Source organism: Diuraphis noxia, unplaced genomic scaffold, assembly GCF_037042655.1.
Source record: "Diuraphis noxia isolate RWA-SAM2 unplaced genomic scaffold, SU_Dnox_SAM2 contig0001, whole genome shotgun sequence".
Classification (NCBI taxonomy): Eukaryota; Metazoa; Arthropoda; class Insecta; order Hemiptera; family Aphididae; genus Diuraphis; species Diuraphis noxia.
This window is the reverse complement of record NW_028301711.1, coordinates 59131365-59151637: the sequence shown is the minus strand read 5'-3', so window position 1 is coordinate 59151637 and position 20273 is coordinate 59131365. Positions and strand designations below refer to the sequence as shown.

Below are 20273 nucleotides of genomic sequence, written 5' to 3'. Positions count from 1 at the left end.
TTGTTAAGTGTCCTTGGGTATCTATAAAAGGTACCAAATATAAAACAAAGCTAGTACATACATTAGATATACATGAAAATGATCTTCCTAAATTTGGAATAATAGAAGATATTGTTTTATGTAATGATAGTTTGGTAATTTTTAAGTGTAAGCGCACTAATACTGTTGCATTTGATGATCATGTATTTTCATATGAGGTAAAACTAGATGATGAATGTATACATTTGTGTATCACCATGCATTGCTTTCTTATATTCCAAATAACATAAGCGTATTATCAAATGGATGTAGTTATGTAACTCTAAGAAGTAGTATTTAGATTGTTATTTAGCTACTATAGCCTATAGGCAGTGGCGGTTTTGGGGGTGAGGCAAGTGAGGCGGTGCCTCACTTAAAAATTTAGTAAGAGGAATATGTTTTTTAAACAAATTAGACATAGTATATATTTTTTTCATTTGTATAATATATTATTAATGTTCTGAATTTTGTCATAGAAAAATGTCAAAACAGAATATTAGATTTTAATACAAACATCATTCTGTAGTTAATAGTAATTAATAATTTGGTGTCAGTTTATACGGGTGTAAGGACTACGCGGAGCACGGGGCACAGGTTGTTTCAGGCTAAAATTATACGCGATTTTGTTGCCCGGTGTCGACTGTGGTCTCGTAATCTTCCAACCGTACCCGTAAGGCCGGCCGCACACCAAAAGAGCAAAACTGCTTAAAGCACACTGATGCAGCTTTATTATGACTAATTAAAAATAGAACACATGTAATTCAGTGAAACCCGCACACTGATAAGTCATAGTCAAAACAAAACATTTTTGCTCTTCAGTCAATTCTAGTCATGACTAATCGTGTTTTATCGAAATAGAACATGCTCTATTCCGTCAGTCAAAACAAAACAATTTTTATTAGTCAAACCGCCAGTTTGACCGTTATCAGATGGTTAATTATAGTTGGATACCACAGACGTTGCAGAACGATCGTTCATTATACAAAAAATGATTAACTATATTTGTTTATAGTAAGTATCGGATGTCAAAACAATTGCAGGAACTAAAAAAATGCAGAAAAAAGTATGAGATTCATATTCATGCAAATGTATGAATACACTGTCCATATCTAGAGAACCTCACACAACATACAATCCAATCCTATAAACCTTCAGACTTTGAAATACAGACGTATAAGTCTGGACTTATGTTTCCTTTATAAGCTTTAATTTTAACTCATTTAAATCATATTGTAATTATTTAACTCTTAACGCTTAAACACACTATGTTATTTTTATAATTTTTATTCATTGTCTTCTATCTCAACCAATTTCCATAGACATTTTACTTATATGTCTATGTTTACTATTAATACTACTTATTATTATTGTTATTATCATTATCAAAGCTATTCTTCTTGTTATACATTATCATAATAATTGTAATATTATTGTTTATTGTAACAGGGCCTTGCCCGTTTAATACTTAATAAATAAATAAATATAACCGAACCTAACTTATATTACAATTATATACATATAACACATGTCATCATAAGTTCGAACAAATTACTGCTGGTAGTTGTGTACAGTGCTGGGCAAGATACCTCAAAAAAAGTATCTAAATACAAGATACAAAATACTATAATATTTTTTAAAGATACAAGATACAAGATACGTGTCGTCGGTTACACGGCAAAACCTCGTAAGTCAAAATTAAAAAAAAAAAATGTTTTTCTTTCATTGGATGCACTGTACTTTTCTGCACATTTTGATACCATATTATCATTATTTTTCCCGGTATTTTAATAATATAATAGACAAAAACAAAAACTCGTAACTACAATATCAAGAACAAAACCTCGTAAGTCAATTGTTGATATTAATATGAAAAATGACATACTCCGCATACATTTACATACGGTTATGAGTTATGACATGCATTATATTATTTTAAACGTTTGAAATAATTATTATGATACATCACTATTCACTGTATTAAAAATGTTACTAGACAGTGAAATTCAATCACTTTTAAATAGTTTAAGTGATCCGGAAGACTTAGATACTAGTGCTGGGAATTCTATGATTGATTTTGTTAGAGATGATGGCATGGTTAATATTGATATATTTTCTGTAGTTGAAGGTAAAACTTGTTATAAATTAAAAATAAGTGTTTTTGTATTTGATTACATTATATTTTACTCATATTATTCTATAAAATTATTATCATAACTTATTAGAGCTGGATACTGATAAAATTGAACACAATGAAGACTGTAATACTCAAATTAATATAGTTAATAATATGGAACCAAAAGTCACTAATTCTTATGTAGAAAAATATTGTGATATGGTTGAATTAAATAATTTACCTACTGTTCAAGGTAAATGATAGTATTAAATTAATTTATACATTTAAATATATTATTCATTATTATTTATACTTGAAATAATGATTTAAATTATAGAAATGGAAAATTATGATAATGGTTTAACAGAACTTGTAATAAAAGCAAAACGGAAACTTAAGTATGAAGAAGGGGATGAGCATGAATGGTTAAAAAATAAAAACAAAATACTTAGAATGCAAGGTCTGGACTATAAAGGTCTGAAACAAAATGAAATGGGGAAATTTTCATTTACAGAAAGTAGATCTGCAAGACAGTTAGGAAAAATATGTACTTTTTGTAAAAAAAATTCAAATACTAGAAAATGTTTTTTTATCAAAGATGAAGATCGACAACAATTATTTTCCACATTTTGGAACAGTATGACTTGGAGTGACAGGAGAACATATGTGTCAACTTTATGTCATTTACAGCCTACTACAGCTAACAAAACTGGTACAAATAGTCCTCGGCGGTCTGGTACCATAAAATATTTTTTTTAAATAAATAATGAGCCTTTGCAAGTCTGCAAAAAAAAACATTTCTGCAAACACTTGGTCTAAAAGAGTGGTCAGTGAGAAACTGGGTTTTAAATTCAGATTCAGGTACTGGTATAAATGTTAGTCCTGATTATGATAAAAAAAAAACAAAAAAAGTTAGTAGAAAAGTTATTAAAAATAAAGAAATGACAATTTTTTTTTGATAATTTACCTGCACTTCCATCACATTACTGCCGATCAAGTTCAAATAAAATTTATTTAGAATCATTTTTTGACAGACTGTACAGACTTATCTTTTTTCATTGGATTCAACTGGACCATGTTATCACTGTGGATTTTTGTTTTTGCATGCTTTTTCAAATCGGTTACATGTGCTCTCAAAAACGAATGGCATACTTTACAATAAGCTTCTGCAACTGTGTTCGCAGTTGAATCAGCTGGTGCTAACCAAACTTAAAAATTAAGAAAATTATACAAATTAATTTTGGTCTGGTTATATTGAATCCAGGACGAAAATTCTGGAGACAGTGGAGACAAAAAGTTCATTTTGAGTTTTGACCGATTATATGTTTTAAAAATATTAACACATACCTTTAGCCCATAATTCATTTTCCCATGATTTTCTATACTTTCTTAGTTTTTCAATTTTTCCCATTTTACAATCTTCAGGACTAGCGAGTAAAAGCTGACGGCTGCGGGCTGAGTGCTGACACACTTAAAGTTTAAACCTTCAATGGCTTCAATGCGTGATTTTTTTACGTACTTCGTACGTGTATATAGCAGATTTGTATATTATGCAACATATCTTAGACTAGGTTTTCCCTTGATAATCATTGTAATTGTTTAAAAATAACTATTAAAATGTTGAGCAGACAACAATAAATCTGATATTATATTTTATAACTTGTTTATTATGATAATATGATATTCAAAAAAATTAATGTGATAAAAACATGCCTATCATCAATTTTCTGATATTGCGATAGACAATAGTATTACCACTATTACCATTGATTATAGAATATTCTAGTAGTATTTTACTTTTGCTAGTTGTTTTATGATGGTTAGGAGGGTATAAGGTAATAACATCATAGTATAGTATAAACAAAGGTATGCTTGATAATATGAATGACGAGAATATGCCGATACTGATTTTTTTCTTGGTTATAAATTTATATACGTTTTAGTTTTTGTAGCAGATATGCAATGAAGGGTTAAATTAATGAAATGTGGGTATGGGAAAAAGTCGCCAATAATCTCACACTTCGAATCGAAAATCGCCAACTTTTCCGCCATCGCCACCCGCTAAAAGTCAAATATCTCCGCCAAACAATCATTCAAAATGAGATAAAGAGTAACAATTTGTGTTGTACTTTTTCCAATCTTGTTTTTTTTCTTGTCTGGTAGGGAGACCATACAATAGAACCATATTCACAGATGGGACGTATTAACGAACAGTAAATTGATTTTAGAGTAAATTTATCAGTAAAATCTTAACAACTGCGATTAATAAAACCTAATAATCATGTGAATGTGACAATCAAATTTTAGCTTTGGGTCAAATAATATACCTTTAATAGGACCATTAGAACATAGAAGAGACAAATTATTTATAAAATAATTATAGTAAGTAGTCGATCTAGATCTAGTGAGTCATTATTTGACATTTATTAATATTGAGTGGTAGATAATTTTTAGTGCACCAATCATATAGGATATTCAAATCATATTGAAGTAAATCAGCATCCTGTTGTGAATTAACTATACGAAAAAATTTAATATCATATGCAAACATTAGTTTAGAACAGTTATGCAATTTTATATCATTTATAAATAAATTGAATAAAATTGGAGCTAAGTGAGATCCTTGCGGAACACCAGATGTAATGCGCATTGGGGTAGAACTATAACCTTTGTAAGAAATAATATGAAAACGATCTTGGGTAAAGGAAATTAGCCAGTTAAGGAGGGAACCACATAACCGATTTGTTCTAATTTTGTAAATAAAATCTGGTGGTTAACTTTATCAAAAGCTTTGGAAAAATCAGTGTAGATAACGTCAACACTATTGTTACGTCCCGACTGAACGTCGATTCATACATCAATGTAGAGATGAAATACTGATGTTTACAATGTAATAATGTTTTTATTTTCACAAGTTATTAATAATTGATACAAAAATACAGTTTATATGCTATAAAGGTGTTGGTGAGCGGTGTTACGACCTTACTCTGAAATATTGTTTTAAATGACAATGAGTGGTTTTACGACCTGCCTCTATGTGTCTTAAATGTCCCTAACCGTCTGATTCAAATTTAAGAACCGTTTGGCTCACATTTTAGAAAAACCTGTCTGGCTCACATTTTAAAAACCGTCTGACGAGCTCTTGTCGTGGTCTCTCTTATATATGCTCGTATACGTAGGAGTAGGTGATCGTACGTGGTGGTGAAATCTGGCACAAGGCAGAATTTGAGTCTCCTGGTGTAATTGGTTATTCTAGTTGATTCACATCCTTTCTTAGTAACAGTGACTTTCCGAGAAGAGACGTGTGACAATGCTTTTGTAGTTTAATTATCTACGCCTTTTTTACGATGACCTCAGCATGTTATTTTATATTAATTGCCTACTTAGTTATATCACTACTCATAGTAGAAACTTACACTATGTTTTGAATATTGATAGGGTACGTAACACTATTACCAGTCTTAAGAGCATCAGATAAGAAGTGTTGAAAGATCAGCAGATTAGTAATGGTACTCTTATTACGACGGAAACCATGCTAAACATCAACGATAATATTAGCTAAAAGAGGTACGATTTTTGCGGAAATGATAGATTCAAATACCTTGGGTATAATAGAAGGTAGTGAGATTGGTTGGTAATTGGAGATATTAGACAGATCTGATGATAATTTTGGTACAGGGCGAATATCGCTAGTTTTCCATGCATCAGGAAAAATACCAGTAGAAAGCGACAAGTTAAATAGATATAATAAGGGCGGAGAAAAAGTATAAGTACAGCTTTTGAAAAATATACTAGGAATTAAGTCAGGTCCAGAACATGAGCTAGAAGTAAGTGAGTTAAGCGAATTAAAAATATTAAGTAGGTCTATTGTACATGAGTGCAAAGGCGACAGGAGTACTTTTGGTTGATTAAACTGGCTATAATTTAAATTAATATTAATGTTATTTTCATATACACTAGAAAAATAAGCAGAGAAAGAATTGGCAATATTCGGTGAATCAAATTTTTGATTGTTTAAATACATACAATTTGGTAAAAAGTTAGTTTTGCGTTTGTTATTTATAAATTTCCAAAAATTTTTAGGATAGACCTTTAAGTTTTTTTGTAAATTATTAATATATAGTTGATAATCTGATTTTGAGTAGAACTTTTATTTGGCACGAAGTTCTGAAAACGCTATGTAGTCACTCACCAAACCGGTACTCTTATACATTTTATGGGCAATTTTTTTCTTAAAAACTAGATATTTTAAATTTTTTGAAAACCAAATCGGGTAATTTGAATGTCGTTTAACAATTTTAGGAACAAAAATATCAATGATTTCATATATAACACAATAAAACATATTTACAGCATCATTAATAGTTAAATTTTTAAATAGATTATTCCAATTAACCGAAGCTAGAGTGAAATTAATATCATAGTAGTTACAGTTATAGAAATTATACGTACATAAATTATATTCAATAGGGTTAATAATTATGGTAATGGGAAAAGAAAAAAGTAAGCCTGGATGATATAGTTATATATAGCATCAATACCCAAACGGCTCCCGTCTATTGTTTATTTTTCCCAAATGGCTCCCGTCAAAAAAGGTTTTACGAACAGATCAATACCCAAACGGCTCCCGTCGAAAAAGGTTTTACGAACAAGTAAATTCCCAAACGGCTCCTGTCGGAAAAATGGGTAGAACACGACTCCGTACGGTTCTTATCAGCGTACGGAATCGTGCACATTTTAAGACACACGATTTTACTATATTTTTATATATTTTTTTTACATTTTGTAACTGTATACAGTTTTTGTATACCGAAATTAATTATATGTATATAATATTATACGTACTCGTACTTAGCGAGTATCATAATCGCCAAAGCTCGTGTGTATTTTTTCGTCGTGTACATATGACTCTTATATCATCGATATCTAATCTATAATATATTGTGTGTTCATGGCTAATTGGAAATATTTTTATTTTTTGTTACTGTATACAGTTTTTGTATACCTACCGAAATTAATTAAGTCTGTATGAAGTGGGAAGGAATTTGTGTTGTAAAAAACAGGATTACTACCCGGATTTTACCTGATAGTAAAACTTTTTTCGATGGGAGCCGTTTGGGTATTGATCTGTTCGTAAAACCTTTTTCGACAGGAGCCGTTTGGGAATTGACCTTTTTGAAAACGGGAGCCGTTTAGGAAAATCGGGAGCCGAATGGGCTATGCCCATATATAGGTATATAAAAAAAAATTACTAGGAACACCCTTGAAGAAAAACATATATATAAAAGGGATCCATGTCAATAGATTGTGGTCAATTGATAGCGCGACAATAGATAGTGGACAATAGTTCGCGTGACAATTGAAAATTGATAGTGTACGACATTTGATAGGGTCATGATTTTTAATTTTTATTTAATTCTGATTTTCCACAAATAAATTAACAAAGTCAATAACTTTAACAAAGTTGTCAATAATAATAATAATAATAATAATAATAATAATAATAGGTTCTCGCAAATAAACTTTTACAAAGTTGTCAATAATTAAAATAATAATAATAATAATAATAATAATAATAGGTTCTCAAAAATAATTAATATAATAATAGGTTCTCACAAATAAACTTTTACAAAGTTGTCAATAATTAAAAATATAATATAAATGTACTTAATAAAAAAATCAAACTTGCAGTTGAAAGTTATACGCAATCCCTCGTAAATAATCTTCTATACCTCTATTATTATAATCACTGCATATATTTTTAATTTTTTTTGCTCGTTCATTGAATTTTTTTTTTTGATGGTGGTTGATTTCCTGCAACTAATTGTTCAACTTTCAATCGATTGACACGTTCTTCTTTTTTTAGTGCAGTAATAAATTTCCATATAGATGGATGAATCGATGAATTCAACATTGATGAAAAGCAGTTATGCCAGCCCTCCACTGAATTATTTGTTTGAGGCAAATCTGCTTCCACAAGAGAAAAACAGTTCCAAATTGGAATACTAAATTTTGGTTCTTTACGATGTCTGCGTTGTAATCGTCCAATCCAATTACTTTCAAAATAATCAATAAGTGGTGTTAAAACCTCCTCGTTGGTTGAAAAATAATTAGTCTCAGGTAAATGAATGCTAATAAAAAGTGTAAAACTTATCATTTTAATCAGGAATGGGAGTTGGAGTTTTTTTTTGTTGACATTAAAGGCAAGTGCGTGTGTTTAATATGCCGAGATACTCTATTATCAAACGTGGAAATATAGAAAGACATTACAGGACTAAACATGCAGATTTTGATTTAAAGTTTCCAACTCATTCCAGCTTACGACAAGATAAGCTAAAAACAATGAAATTAAAACTGAACCAAGAGCAGTCTGTTTTTAAAAATCCAAATAAATTAGCCCAAAATGTAACTATTGCTTCATTCAAAGTAGCATACTTATTAGCAAAGAAGAAAAAACCGTTTTCCTATGGTGAATTAATTAAAGAAGCGTCTGACTCATTATTTACGGACTTCATAAACAAAAGTGAAATTCTAGGTGCCATTAGTTCAATTCAATTATCAAGTAACACAGTAATGCGTCGTATTGGAGCCATATCTTCAAATCAAAAAACTCAATTACAGACTGATTTATCAAAATGTTCATACTTCAGTTTACAAATGGATGAGTCTAACGATATGGTTGATACTTCACAGCTTTCTATTTTCATTAAAATGTGTTTTGACGATTTTTCTGTTGAGGAAGAATTTTTCGTTAACCGGAAGAACTAGAGGAGAAGATATTTATAAAACGTTTAAACAATTTGTTGAAGAAGAAGAAATTCCAATTGAACAATTAGCTAGTATTACAACAGACGGAGCCCCATCATTTTGTGGAAATAAAAAGGGATTTTTAGCGTTATGTAAAAACGATAATTCGTTTCCTCATTTTTTTCAATATCATTGTATAATTCATCAACAAGCATTATGTGGTACAGTTATAAATATAAACAATGTTATGGAACTTGTAGTGAAAATTGTAAACAGCATCAGAGGTAAGGCATTAAAAGACGTCTTTTTCGTGAACTGATGGACGAAGTAGATTGTCATTATGGAGATTTACATTCTAACGTTCGTTGGTTAAGTAAAGGTAAAGTACTACATCGTTTTAAAGAATTATTACCACAAATTAAAATTTTTTTACAAGAAATTGATATTGTTTATGAATAATTAGAAAATATAAAATGGCTTGAAGATTTTTCATTTTTAGTTGATATTACTGAAAATATTAATTTCCTAAATTTAGATTTACAAGGAAAAGAAAAACAAATTATTGATATGATATCACATTTTCAAGTAAATTAGCATATTGGGAAAATAAAATGAAAAATGGTGATTTCCAGCATTTCCCTACTCTTCAAGAAACAATAATTAATTATTCTGAAAATGTTTATGAGCCTACAAACCATATAAATATAATTCAACATTTACGTTCCGAATTTAAAAGATGATTCAACGACTTTAAAATACTTGAGCCAGTTGCGCAGTTTATATCAAATCCATTTACTGGGGATGTTGAGACAAAAGCGAATGAAATTGGAAATTTGTTTAATCTTGATATAACAGTTTTGGAAATGGAAATAATAACGTTACAAAATGATTCAATACTTAAGATTACCTCGGAGTTTTGGAAACACGCGAGTACTCAAAAATACCCAAATCTACGAAGCATTGCCCTTCGTATAACTTCATTTTTTGGTTCAACTTGGTTATGCGAGTCAACATTTTCGAGTATGAAATACTTAAAGAACAAATATCGTTCAAGAATAAATTACAGACAGTAATTTGGATTCAAGTTTAAGAGCAGCTGTTTCTAATTATATACCACAATTCTCAAAACTTGCAGAAAACCAATGCCAGGTATCACATTAATAAAATAAAATAAAAACACATTAATTAAATAACAATATCAGATTTATATAAATTTTTTTTTTACTTTTTCTCGTGTTTAAAATATTACGTTATTATTATTATTATTATGAAGAAACAATAAATATTTATTCTTTGGAGCTTGGACCTTTTTTTTTGCTCATAACACAAATCTCTTACTAAAAACCTAAATTCTCCTGGATGTCGATCACCTGAGACTAAAAAATTCAAATGTAGCTCACTTGTTTGAAAAGGTTGGCGACCCCTGGAATAGACAGTCGATCAGTTGTACGGGTTTACGTATCCCTACGGTATGAAGTATTGGACTCTAAAAATTGTACCGTATCCGTAATCTGATAGGATGTTGGCAACGTGTATCCCTCTTTGTTACGAAATTTTAAAAACGGATACAACGCAATGGCCAGGCGGCATTAACCACCTGTCCTGTATGGCTGTATATTCTGTATCCCGTAATCCGTAGTTGTGGCGTTTTCATATGTTATTAGTATTATTACTTATTAATTTATTATTCAATTTTTTTTTGTAATTAATAATTTTCATTATGGTTGTAAAGTGTCTGGTATGCCCTAACAAATATGGGCCATTATCCCAAATCAGCTTATCCCAAACTAAATTTATAATGTGTTAGTTCTTTAAACCTAGTATTCTATTCTAAATTCAATATCCTATTAAATAAGCCATTAATTAAAGTATTTTAATATTTTTTTCATTAGAGTTATTAATTAAATACAGGGCCAGCGCTGCCTTTTGCGAGGGCCTGTGCAAAACGTATTTAATTTATTTAACCAATAAGGCAATAACTATAGTTATCTATAATTTATAGACTATAGGTGTAATTAAAAACGAAAAATTATCAAAAATACATGTCCCAAATAAAACAATTTTTTTAATAATTAAATTTAATATATTAAAGAGTTAAGCTCTTCCAAAATGTTGACCCTAGTTACATCTATGATGTTTAATGGTATTAAAAAATACTTTAGGGAAATAGCGATTATCAATTTTCAACTGTTCAATGATTACTTTTAAACGTATGTGTAATACGTCAACTTACATATCATACGAGTAAACAGACAACTTCCAAAATATATATTAAGGTATACAAAGGTTTTGTAATTTTACCGCACCACTTTGCTTTTCAAAATATTATACATATTTAATATAATATTACTTATATTCTTGTTTTATTTTATTGCAAGATTTTTATACAAAATATATTTAAGCACGAGGTCCTGGACAAATGCCCCCTTTAGCCTCCCCCTAACGCCGGCCCTGATTAAATAATTTATTTTACATTTTAATGCTAAAACATTCAAACTTGGTAAAATTACTAAGTACTGTACAAACTACAAATATCGTTTTGTGGTAATCAATGTTCAGCGGTGATATTGATATGATATATTTAATTGATAACGTATGCCACGCCCTCCCGGAGACCGTGTTCAAGGCCACAGTCACCCGATTTTGCCAATACACAGTGTCGTACCCCTGCTTATGTCGTTCTTGCAGCATAAAGAAAAACACCAAAATTATTATTATTTGCAAACAACTCAAAAATGACGATTTTTGTGTTATGTCGATATTGTAGCAAACAAGCGATACAATATACTACGTCATGGGACTATAGTACTATACTAGTATACTACATATTTTGTTATAACAACTAACAATATATTTATTATTTAAAAGATTGCTATTTGTTTTTACTTTTCACGAACTATACCTAATATCTTGTATTCTACAATTCTTGTATAGTTCTATATTATATTATTTATTATTTGTAAAAATGGGCTATAAATGTTGTATTTGCAAAATTGGCTACACAGCTGATTCAGATGTCTCTTTACACAAGTAATTATTTCATAATTAAAATTTTTAAATGTGTTATAACAGTTATTAATCTATCGACCATGTTTATAACAGATTTCCCAAAGATGAAATTTTGAAAAAACTCTGGTTAGATGCATGTCATATTGAAAACATTTTGCTATCACATAGAATTTGCGATAAACATTTTTCTAAGGAAAGTTTCAATGAAAGCGGATATTTATCTAAGAAAGCTGTACCATTTGTATCCCAGATTAATTCAATCGATAAATCTTTTGTTGCGTAAGTAATTTGTGTAGCTGATTTATTGTATATTTAATTTAGATACATATTTGTTATAGCCCGAGTGGATGCAAGAGGAAATTATCTTATGATAATAGTATACATTCAGAGAATAATAAATTAAATACTGATTTACCTGAAAATATATCAAGCCATGTGTTACCAGAGGAAATAATTCAAAATATAACTATGATGTAAGTATATAAAATTTATTTTATTTACTAAATACATAATATATTATAAATGTATACCTATATTTTCAGTACACCACTTACACCAACTTCTAAAAAAAATCAAATTGTTCACTAGATATATTAATGATTTATCTGTTGAAAATTTTAAAACACCTAGAAGAACAGAAAGAAATTTATCATTTGTTAAAAAAAGATATATGATATAAGAAATAATGATAAACTTAAAAAAATTCATAATTTACAAAAGAAAAACAAACGACTTACAACGAAAGTGAAAACATTAAAAGATTTAATGAATGTTTTAGAAAAAAAAGTCTTATATCAGAAAATGCTTCTACATTGTTACAATTAAATTATATTAATTATTTATATTTGATTTATTAGTGTACAATTAAGTCTAACGTATTTACTTATTTTACTAACTGTAGAATAAACTAATTTCTTAAACAAATATGTTATAGTAATATTACTTAGTATAATGTATATAGTGTATGATATGATATGTTAATTTATATAACCTTTTTATTATACTTATAACTTAATAAAATTATATTTGTATTTGCCAAGTGTTTAAATTATATTAATTATTTGTATTTGATTTATTAGTATACGTATAAAATTGTTACTTATTTTACTATCTGTATAATAAACTTATGTCTAATAAAAATATGTTTTACTAATACTAGTAAAATATAGTAACACTACTCTTAGTATAATGTGTATGGTATAATATGATATGTTAATTTATATAACCTTTTCTTTACACTTATAATTTAGTACAAATTACAATTATATTATACTGGTGTTTTTAGTCTATGGGTTCTGAAAGTCTTTGTGAAATTGTTGAAAGAAAATTGAATGGGAAAAAACTCGCATTTTCAAATGAATTGAAAAAATTTGCTGTTAGTTTCCAGTATTACTCGAGTAAAGCCTACAATTTTGCACGAAAACAATTTTTAAATGTTCTTCCTCATCCCAGAACATTAAAAAGTGGTATCATGTAATAAATGGGGAACCTGGATTCACAAAAGAAACATTAATACTTTAAAACTTAAAGTAGCAGAAAATAAAACTGTCATTGGAAATTTGGTACTAGATGAAATGTCTATAAAAGATAAAGTTGAATTTGATGGTAAAATATTCCATGGACTGGTTGACATGGGATCCGTGGCTGACTTAGATGGAGATAATGTTAATCATGCCACAAGTGCTCTTGTATTTTTAATTGTTGCAGTAAATGGTAATTGGAAACTGCCACTAGGGTATTTTTTAGTAAAGGACTTAAATTCAAGTGAACTTGCTAATTTGGTTAAAAAATGTTTAGAATAATTACATGATACTGGTGTAATAGTAAATTCTATGACTTTTGACGGAGCACACACTGATTTAAGTATGTGTACTAAATTGGGAGCTAACTTAAATATAAATAACCCTCAATTTTTCTTTCCGCATCCTGTAACAAAAGAACCTGTGTTCTTATTTTATGACCCATGTTGGGGCCAGATGCCGTCTAGAGCACGTGCTAACCTGTACAGGTAGCGGCTGGCCAGTTTTACGCACCAACAATTTGTAAGTACCTGATAATTATTATTATGTTAAGTATTAACGCATGCTAGTCAGCAATTGTTAATTATTACATATTTGTTAGTCGGAAGGGCTAACAGTAAATCAAACTATTTATTTTTTATTTTTTATTATTGTATACGGAGTGGCCGTAAGGGTTTAAGCTACCGTTTAATTATTATATTTATGTACACGGCTCAAATAGCCAAAATATTAATATCGTAGGCGTAGTTAGTCGTATGGGCTACACGCACTTCAAAATCTAACAATTAATTAGTCAATGGTAAAATTCAAAGGTCGCTCTACCATCAAACAATATATGTCACAAAAACCGATCAAAAGGGGGTACAAGATTTGGATTCTCAATGATAAAACTAAATATACATCAAAAAGTTTATACTGGAAAAGTTGTAGGTGGAAAAGTTATTAGGTGAAAGGATAGTAAACGATCTCACGGTTGGTTTAGAAGGAAAAAATCATATTTTATTTGTAGTGTATGTGACGTTGGTGCCACTGGCACATACAATCAAATTGGTTGTCATTATTTAGTATCAGTAGCTGTTAATTTTTAAAAAGGTTATAAGCAGTTAATTTTTCAATTGTATGTCAATGTCGTTGCCTAAGTTGCCTTGTTGTTTCGAATAAAGTTTTATTAACAATGTTATTCGTGAGTTAATTATTTAATCATGCCTGGAAATTACATTATTCATTGACAACTACTTTACTGCTGTGATTGTAACCTAACCTTAAAAACGTATAACTGTCAGCGTTCAATATTACGGCGGCAAAATTTTAAATAAATTTGCATAATTAAGCGGAACACTGATAAGCCAGAGTTGTCGGACCTTATCTTCTTAGACCGTGGTGTAGGCGCAGTACTAAATCATATAATAGATAAGGAAGAAAAACTTATCATGTTTGCATTGAGTACAGTAGTTTGCAGTTATTGCGCTAACACTGCGGTCGTGTTTGTATGTGATCGCTCGCTTATCTTTTTTCGTGCGATATCGACGTCTGTATTTATTATATCATATTATATTCTATTGTACTTTTAATCTAAAGGGGCAACTATGTTGTGCAATGTTTGCAATGATGATATTTTCGAAGGTGATAATCTCAACTGCGCTAAATGCAATGTTTTTCAACATTTTGTCTGTACCGCTCTGAGGGAGACAGCTTTTAGAAAGATGTCGAATAATGCCAAACTAAACTGGTGTTGCAGTAAATGTAAACTTAAAGAGCCCAAAAATAATTCAACCACCGAACACTCTGGTACTCAAAATGTACAAAATGAAATTATCAATAACCTCGTTGAGTCTGTCAACTTCATGAGTGAAAAATTTGATAACTTCGGTAAGCAATTGCAAGAGTTAATTACAACTATTAATCTTATCAAAGAGGAAAATTCAATTCTTAAAGAAGAAAATCACAAACTAAAAAATGAATTCGCGTCTCTGGAAAAACGTTTAAATATAATTGAGCAAAAATCATTTGAGAACTTTTTCGAAATTGTTGGCGTCCCAGACAATGATAATGAGGACTGTGTCAAAACGGTGGAGTCTATTGCAGCCGCCGTAGGAGTGAAGATCTCTGTGACAAAAGCATACCGCACTTTCTCAAAAATCCCTAACAGGTCCAGAAAAATAGTGGCAGAGTCGACTTCAATTCAAGACAAACGAAATTTGATGGAACGTGTTAAAAAATCAAAATTAACTGGTAAAACGGTTAACTCTAAGTGGACTAATGATAGTATTTATATTAATGACGGTCTTACGCAATTTAATAGAAATCTATTTTTTAAAACTAGGGCTTTTGCTCGCGAATTTGGTTATAAATTCACCTGGTTTAAGGATTCTAAAATTTTCATAAAAAAGAATGAGAATACCAAGGCCTTTATAATTTTTGATGAGCTTTCCTTGTCAAAATTGGTTTAAGCCTACAACCGACTTTAGTATTTCTTTATGTATACTTTTTAGTTTAAAATGGAAAATGCCTTTTATATTAATGGATACCTCAGCTATAAAACTAACTATTTTGAATCATTCTCGGAATTTATTGATGTTAATAATTGTATAAATAATAAATATGTTAATATTATATGTTGTAATATTAGGAGTATGAACGCCAATTTTGATTAATTAACATTATTTTTAGAGAGCGACCAAAATAAAAATAAAATTGATGTTATTGTACTGACCGAAACATGGCATGATCCCCTGAGTCAGGGTGCTTATGTCTTGGAAGGTTATAATCATCACTTCTTTACAATCAAAAGGAACCAAAACGATGGTATATTTGTGTTTGTTAGAAATAATTATACAACTGATTTTTTCGAATATGAATTTGTTGATACCAATATTGTTAAACTCTCCATTAATAATCTAGATATGTCAATTAATATTTTATGTATATATAGATCACCCGCCACTGATATAAACACCTTCATTAAAACTCTAAGCGAAGTTATACGTGAAAATAAAAAAAAAAGATAATTATACCATTCTTATAGGTGATATGAACGTAAATATAGTAGGGCCTAGTCCATTAAATAATGATTATCTTAATTTATTATCAGAGAATGGTTTTGCGTCTTTTATTAACTCTTATACTAGATTACCCAAACTACAAAATCACTCTTGCCTTGATCACATTTTTGTCCACAATAATGAAAATATAATTACGCTAATTAATGCAGGTATTTTACAGACAGATATTACTGATCATTATGCAATTTGTGTCTCTCTACCAATTAATAATCACTTAACAAATAAAAGTAATTATGTATCTTGCGTTGATTATGATAATATTAAAGCATTACTAGAGGGAGAAACTTGGACTGCGGTGTATAACCAACACAACGTGAATGAATGTTACTCAGAGTTTCAGACGGTTATCTCTGACATTATTCTTAAATCGACTACATATAAAAAAATAACATCCAAAAATCTGCGATTAAAAGAATGGATGACAGCTGGTCTTTTAAACTCTACTCGCCACAAGCAATCCCTAGCATTAAAATGTAAAAAATACCCAAACAATAATAAATTAACCATACACTATGAAAAATACAAAAATAACTATACACAGATTCTAAGAATGGCTAAAAAGAAATTTTATGAGAATAAATTCAAAACAATTTCTAACAACCCGAAATTAACCTGGCAACTTATAAACGAAATCACCTACTCCAAAAACATTAATAAGGATACTATTAAAACTATTATTAACAACGGCCAACAATTTGATACAAGCAAAGATCCAACGATGGTTTCAAACATTTTTAACAATTTTTTTATTAACATAGGAAAGAAATTAGCAGAGAAAGCTGATTATGTTCTGAAAAATGAAACTATTAATGCTAGTAATAACTTTTCTTTTGATAATTCCTTTTCTGAAAAGATTGTTAACTCTGAGATTATCAACATTGTAAATAACTTTAAAGATGACACAGCCGCTGGTCATGATAGGATTACCTGCAAGTTATTAAAATTTATTATCGAACTTGTTGCAGATCCGCTTGTGTACATTTTCAATTTGATTATTCTTCAAGGTATATTTCCGGATAATCTTAAACTAGCAGTGATCAAACCTATTTACAAAGCTGGAGATAAAAAAAATGTTAATAACTATAGGCCTATTTCTTTGCTTACTAATTTTGCGAAAATATTTGAAAAAATTATTAAACAAAGATTAATTTCGTTTCTAGAAGCCAACAAACTCTTATCAAAAAACCAATTTGGTTTTAGACCAGGTATAGGTACTCAAGATGCTTTATATCAAACAACTCAATTTATTTATAGAGAATTAGATAACAGTAATAAAGTAATTGCTGTATTCCTGGACTTAACCAAGGCATTTGATACTGTCAATCATACCATATTATTTCAAATTTTTCCGAACTTCGGTATTAATAATCATAGCTTAAATTGGTTTAAAAGCAACCTAACGAACAGGAAACAAATGGTCAGGATCAATGACATTACTAGTCAGGTAGGTTCAATTGAATATGGAGTCCCTCAAGGTAGCGTTTTAGGTCCAATTTTATTTTTATTATATATCAACGCAGTAAGTGATTTAATTCAGTTCGGTTTCAACCGTTATAGCGTTCAGACGTGCGCGGCGTACCTATCGTTTTCGTTATCTGTCTGCTCATTTGTAATTGAACCGGTATCTTAGTATTAATATTACCTATATTTAAACTGTGTCTTTGTATATTTTAAAGTATACTTGTCGTATAACGTATGTCGTCCACCTCGGGTGGAGCAGGCGATAAGCCTACCAAACCAAATTCCAAACTCAAAGTCAATCTCCAAAAATCCAAAAATCACTCAGAATGGAAAGTTGTACAAAAAAGAAATAATAAGTCGTCGAATAACACTCCTTCAACACCGATCTCGCCGAATCTTCAACACATCACCGATAGGAACCCTCAACTACAACTACCTTCAGGTACACAGTTCCAATTTAACGATTCTAATATTATTCATGTTAATAATGATAACGATAATATAATTACAAATCATGCGGTCAACTGTTACTCCGTCGATATGGATTTAGATAATTCACTTAACAACTCGTGCGATAAGAACGGTACTGGTCATGCGACAGTCGCTAATGACCATAGTCCGCCGAATGTCAACACAATGCCAAACAATACTAGTCTTACATACACGTCTTCAAAACAATTAAATTCGCACGGTCGCGATTCCAACTTAATTAAATTTTCGGACAATTTTACCGGGGTCCCCGTTATTATAATAGAAGCAATTTCGGATAATAATAACGTCGGAAAACTTCATCCTATGAAAGTTGGCAAACTTTTTTTTAATAAATTCAATGGCATTTTGCGTATTGATCCAATTGGTGTGAGAGTAAAAGTTACGTTCGACTCTTTTATTTCCGCCAATATCTGCCTATCCTCGGTAGAGCTATCTACTATGGGTTTACAAGCATACATTCCATCTACACTTGTATATTCATTTGGTGTTATAAATCTTGATGTTTCGTTTCCCGAAGAAGATTTTTGGGAAGGTTTAGACTCAACGGTGCAAGTTGTCAGCTTCCGTCACATCTCCACCAACAATAATGGTAACTCTTATTCACCATCCAAAATGGTGGTGTTGAAATTTCTCTCCCCAAAACTCTCAGAAAAAGTCGCCATTTATAAAGTCTTATTTAAAGTTTCACCCAGCATTCGATCTCCAGTAATTTGCCAAAATTGTCTCCGTTATGGTCACACTGTTAAATTCTGTCGTGGTAAAGCCAACTGTTCACATTGTGGTTTACCCGATCATTCGTTCTCCAATTACCCCACAAAAGAGTCAACCGTACCGTCATGTTTCCACTGCAAAGGCTCTCATATAGCCACTGACCGGTCATGTATGGAATGGTCTCGTCAAAAAAATATTAAGAAGATTATGGCCACTGAAAATGTGTCCTATAAGGATGCGGTTTTTATTATTAAAAATAATATTGTTAATAAATCATCTACTTTTTCTGATATTACTGCTAAACCTAAAACCAACGATGTGAAAGAATCCAGCAATAACAACATTATTATTTCAGATGAGACTTTCCCAAATATTGGTGAATCTCATTTAAAGTTAAAAACAAAAAATTACAATCATAATTTTTCTCGCAAGAAAAACAACCCAATTCCTTCTAAGCAACCATCTCACCCTGTTCCCGTCAATAAAGATTTTTCCTTCCCTAATGGCACTTTTCTGAATTATATTACTTATGCTTTTCCCAAAGAGAATTCTTGGGTATCAACACTCGTCAATCAGCTTACTTATACATTAATTAATGACCCAGCATCTTTTTCTTCGCATTCTTCTCTTAATAACGTAATTGAGTCTCATATAATTAATTATTTCTCTTCCATACAGAATGGTTCGCAGGAAAATTAATGATGATCTTAACAGTCTTTTGATTCTACAGTGGAACTGTTGTAGTCTTAGAGCACGTCGTAATGATTTTTCCTTTTTGTTGGCAGAAAATAAATGTCAATGCGCGCTTCTCTCTGAAACGTGGCTTTTACCGAATTCTCGTATACCTATCCCTAATTACCACGTTTTCCGCCAAGATAGACTGGATGGATACGGTGGGGTTGCCATTGTAATTCACCAGTCTATTAATAGTAAACGCATTTCCCTTAACGATAACACTAGGTATATGTTAGAACTTCACTCTATAGATGCAATAGGAATAGAGGTTACGATCAATGATAAAATTGTCGATTTATGGTCAATTTGTATCCCTCCCTCGTCTAACCCTTCTCCAGAAACTTTCAATCATATATTCTCTCTTATGAATCGGTCTTCATTAATTGGAGGTGATTTTAACGGTCA

General features: G+C 30.3%; 3 protein-coding genes and 1 pseudogene across 3 annotated transcripts; 3 read left to right on the top strand and 1 right to left on the bottom strand.

The window, feature by feature from the left end:
• Positions 1-757: 757 nt before the first annotated feature.
• LOC149061033 (uncharacterized) lies at positions 758-3573 on the bottom strand (annotated as a pseudogene).
• LOC149061034 (uncharacterized) lies at positions 2300-2890 on the top strand. Its single transcript, XM_089214978.1, has 2 exons — positions 2300-2384; positions 2469-2890. Exons 1-2 carry the CDS (start codon positions 2306-2308, stop codon positions 2888-2890), a joined length of 501 nt encoding a protein of 166 aa, XP_089071104.1. The 5' UTR covers positions 2300-2305.
• Positions 3574-14993: 11420 nt separating the features above from the next.
• Positions 14994-15857, top strand: LOC149061032 (uncharacterized). Its single transcript, XM_089214960.1, has one exon. The coding sequence runs from the start codon at positions 14994-14996 to the stop codon at positions 15855-15857; it is 864 nt and encodes a 287-aa protein (XP_089071086.1).
• Positions 15858-18164: 2307 nt separating this feature from the next.
• On the top strand, positions 18165-19832 carry LOC149061031 (uncharacterized). The gene has a single exon (XM_089220173.1). The coding sequence runs from the start codon at positions 18165-18167 to the stop codon at positions 19830-19832; it is 1668 nt and encodes a 555-aa protein (XP_089076299.1).
• The last annotated feature ends 441 nt before the right edge of the window (positions 19833-20273 follow it).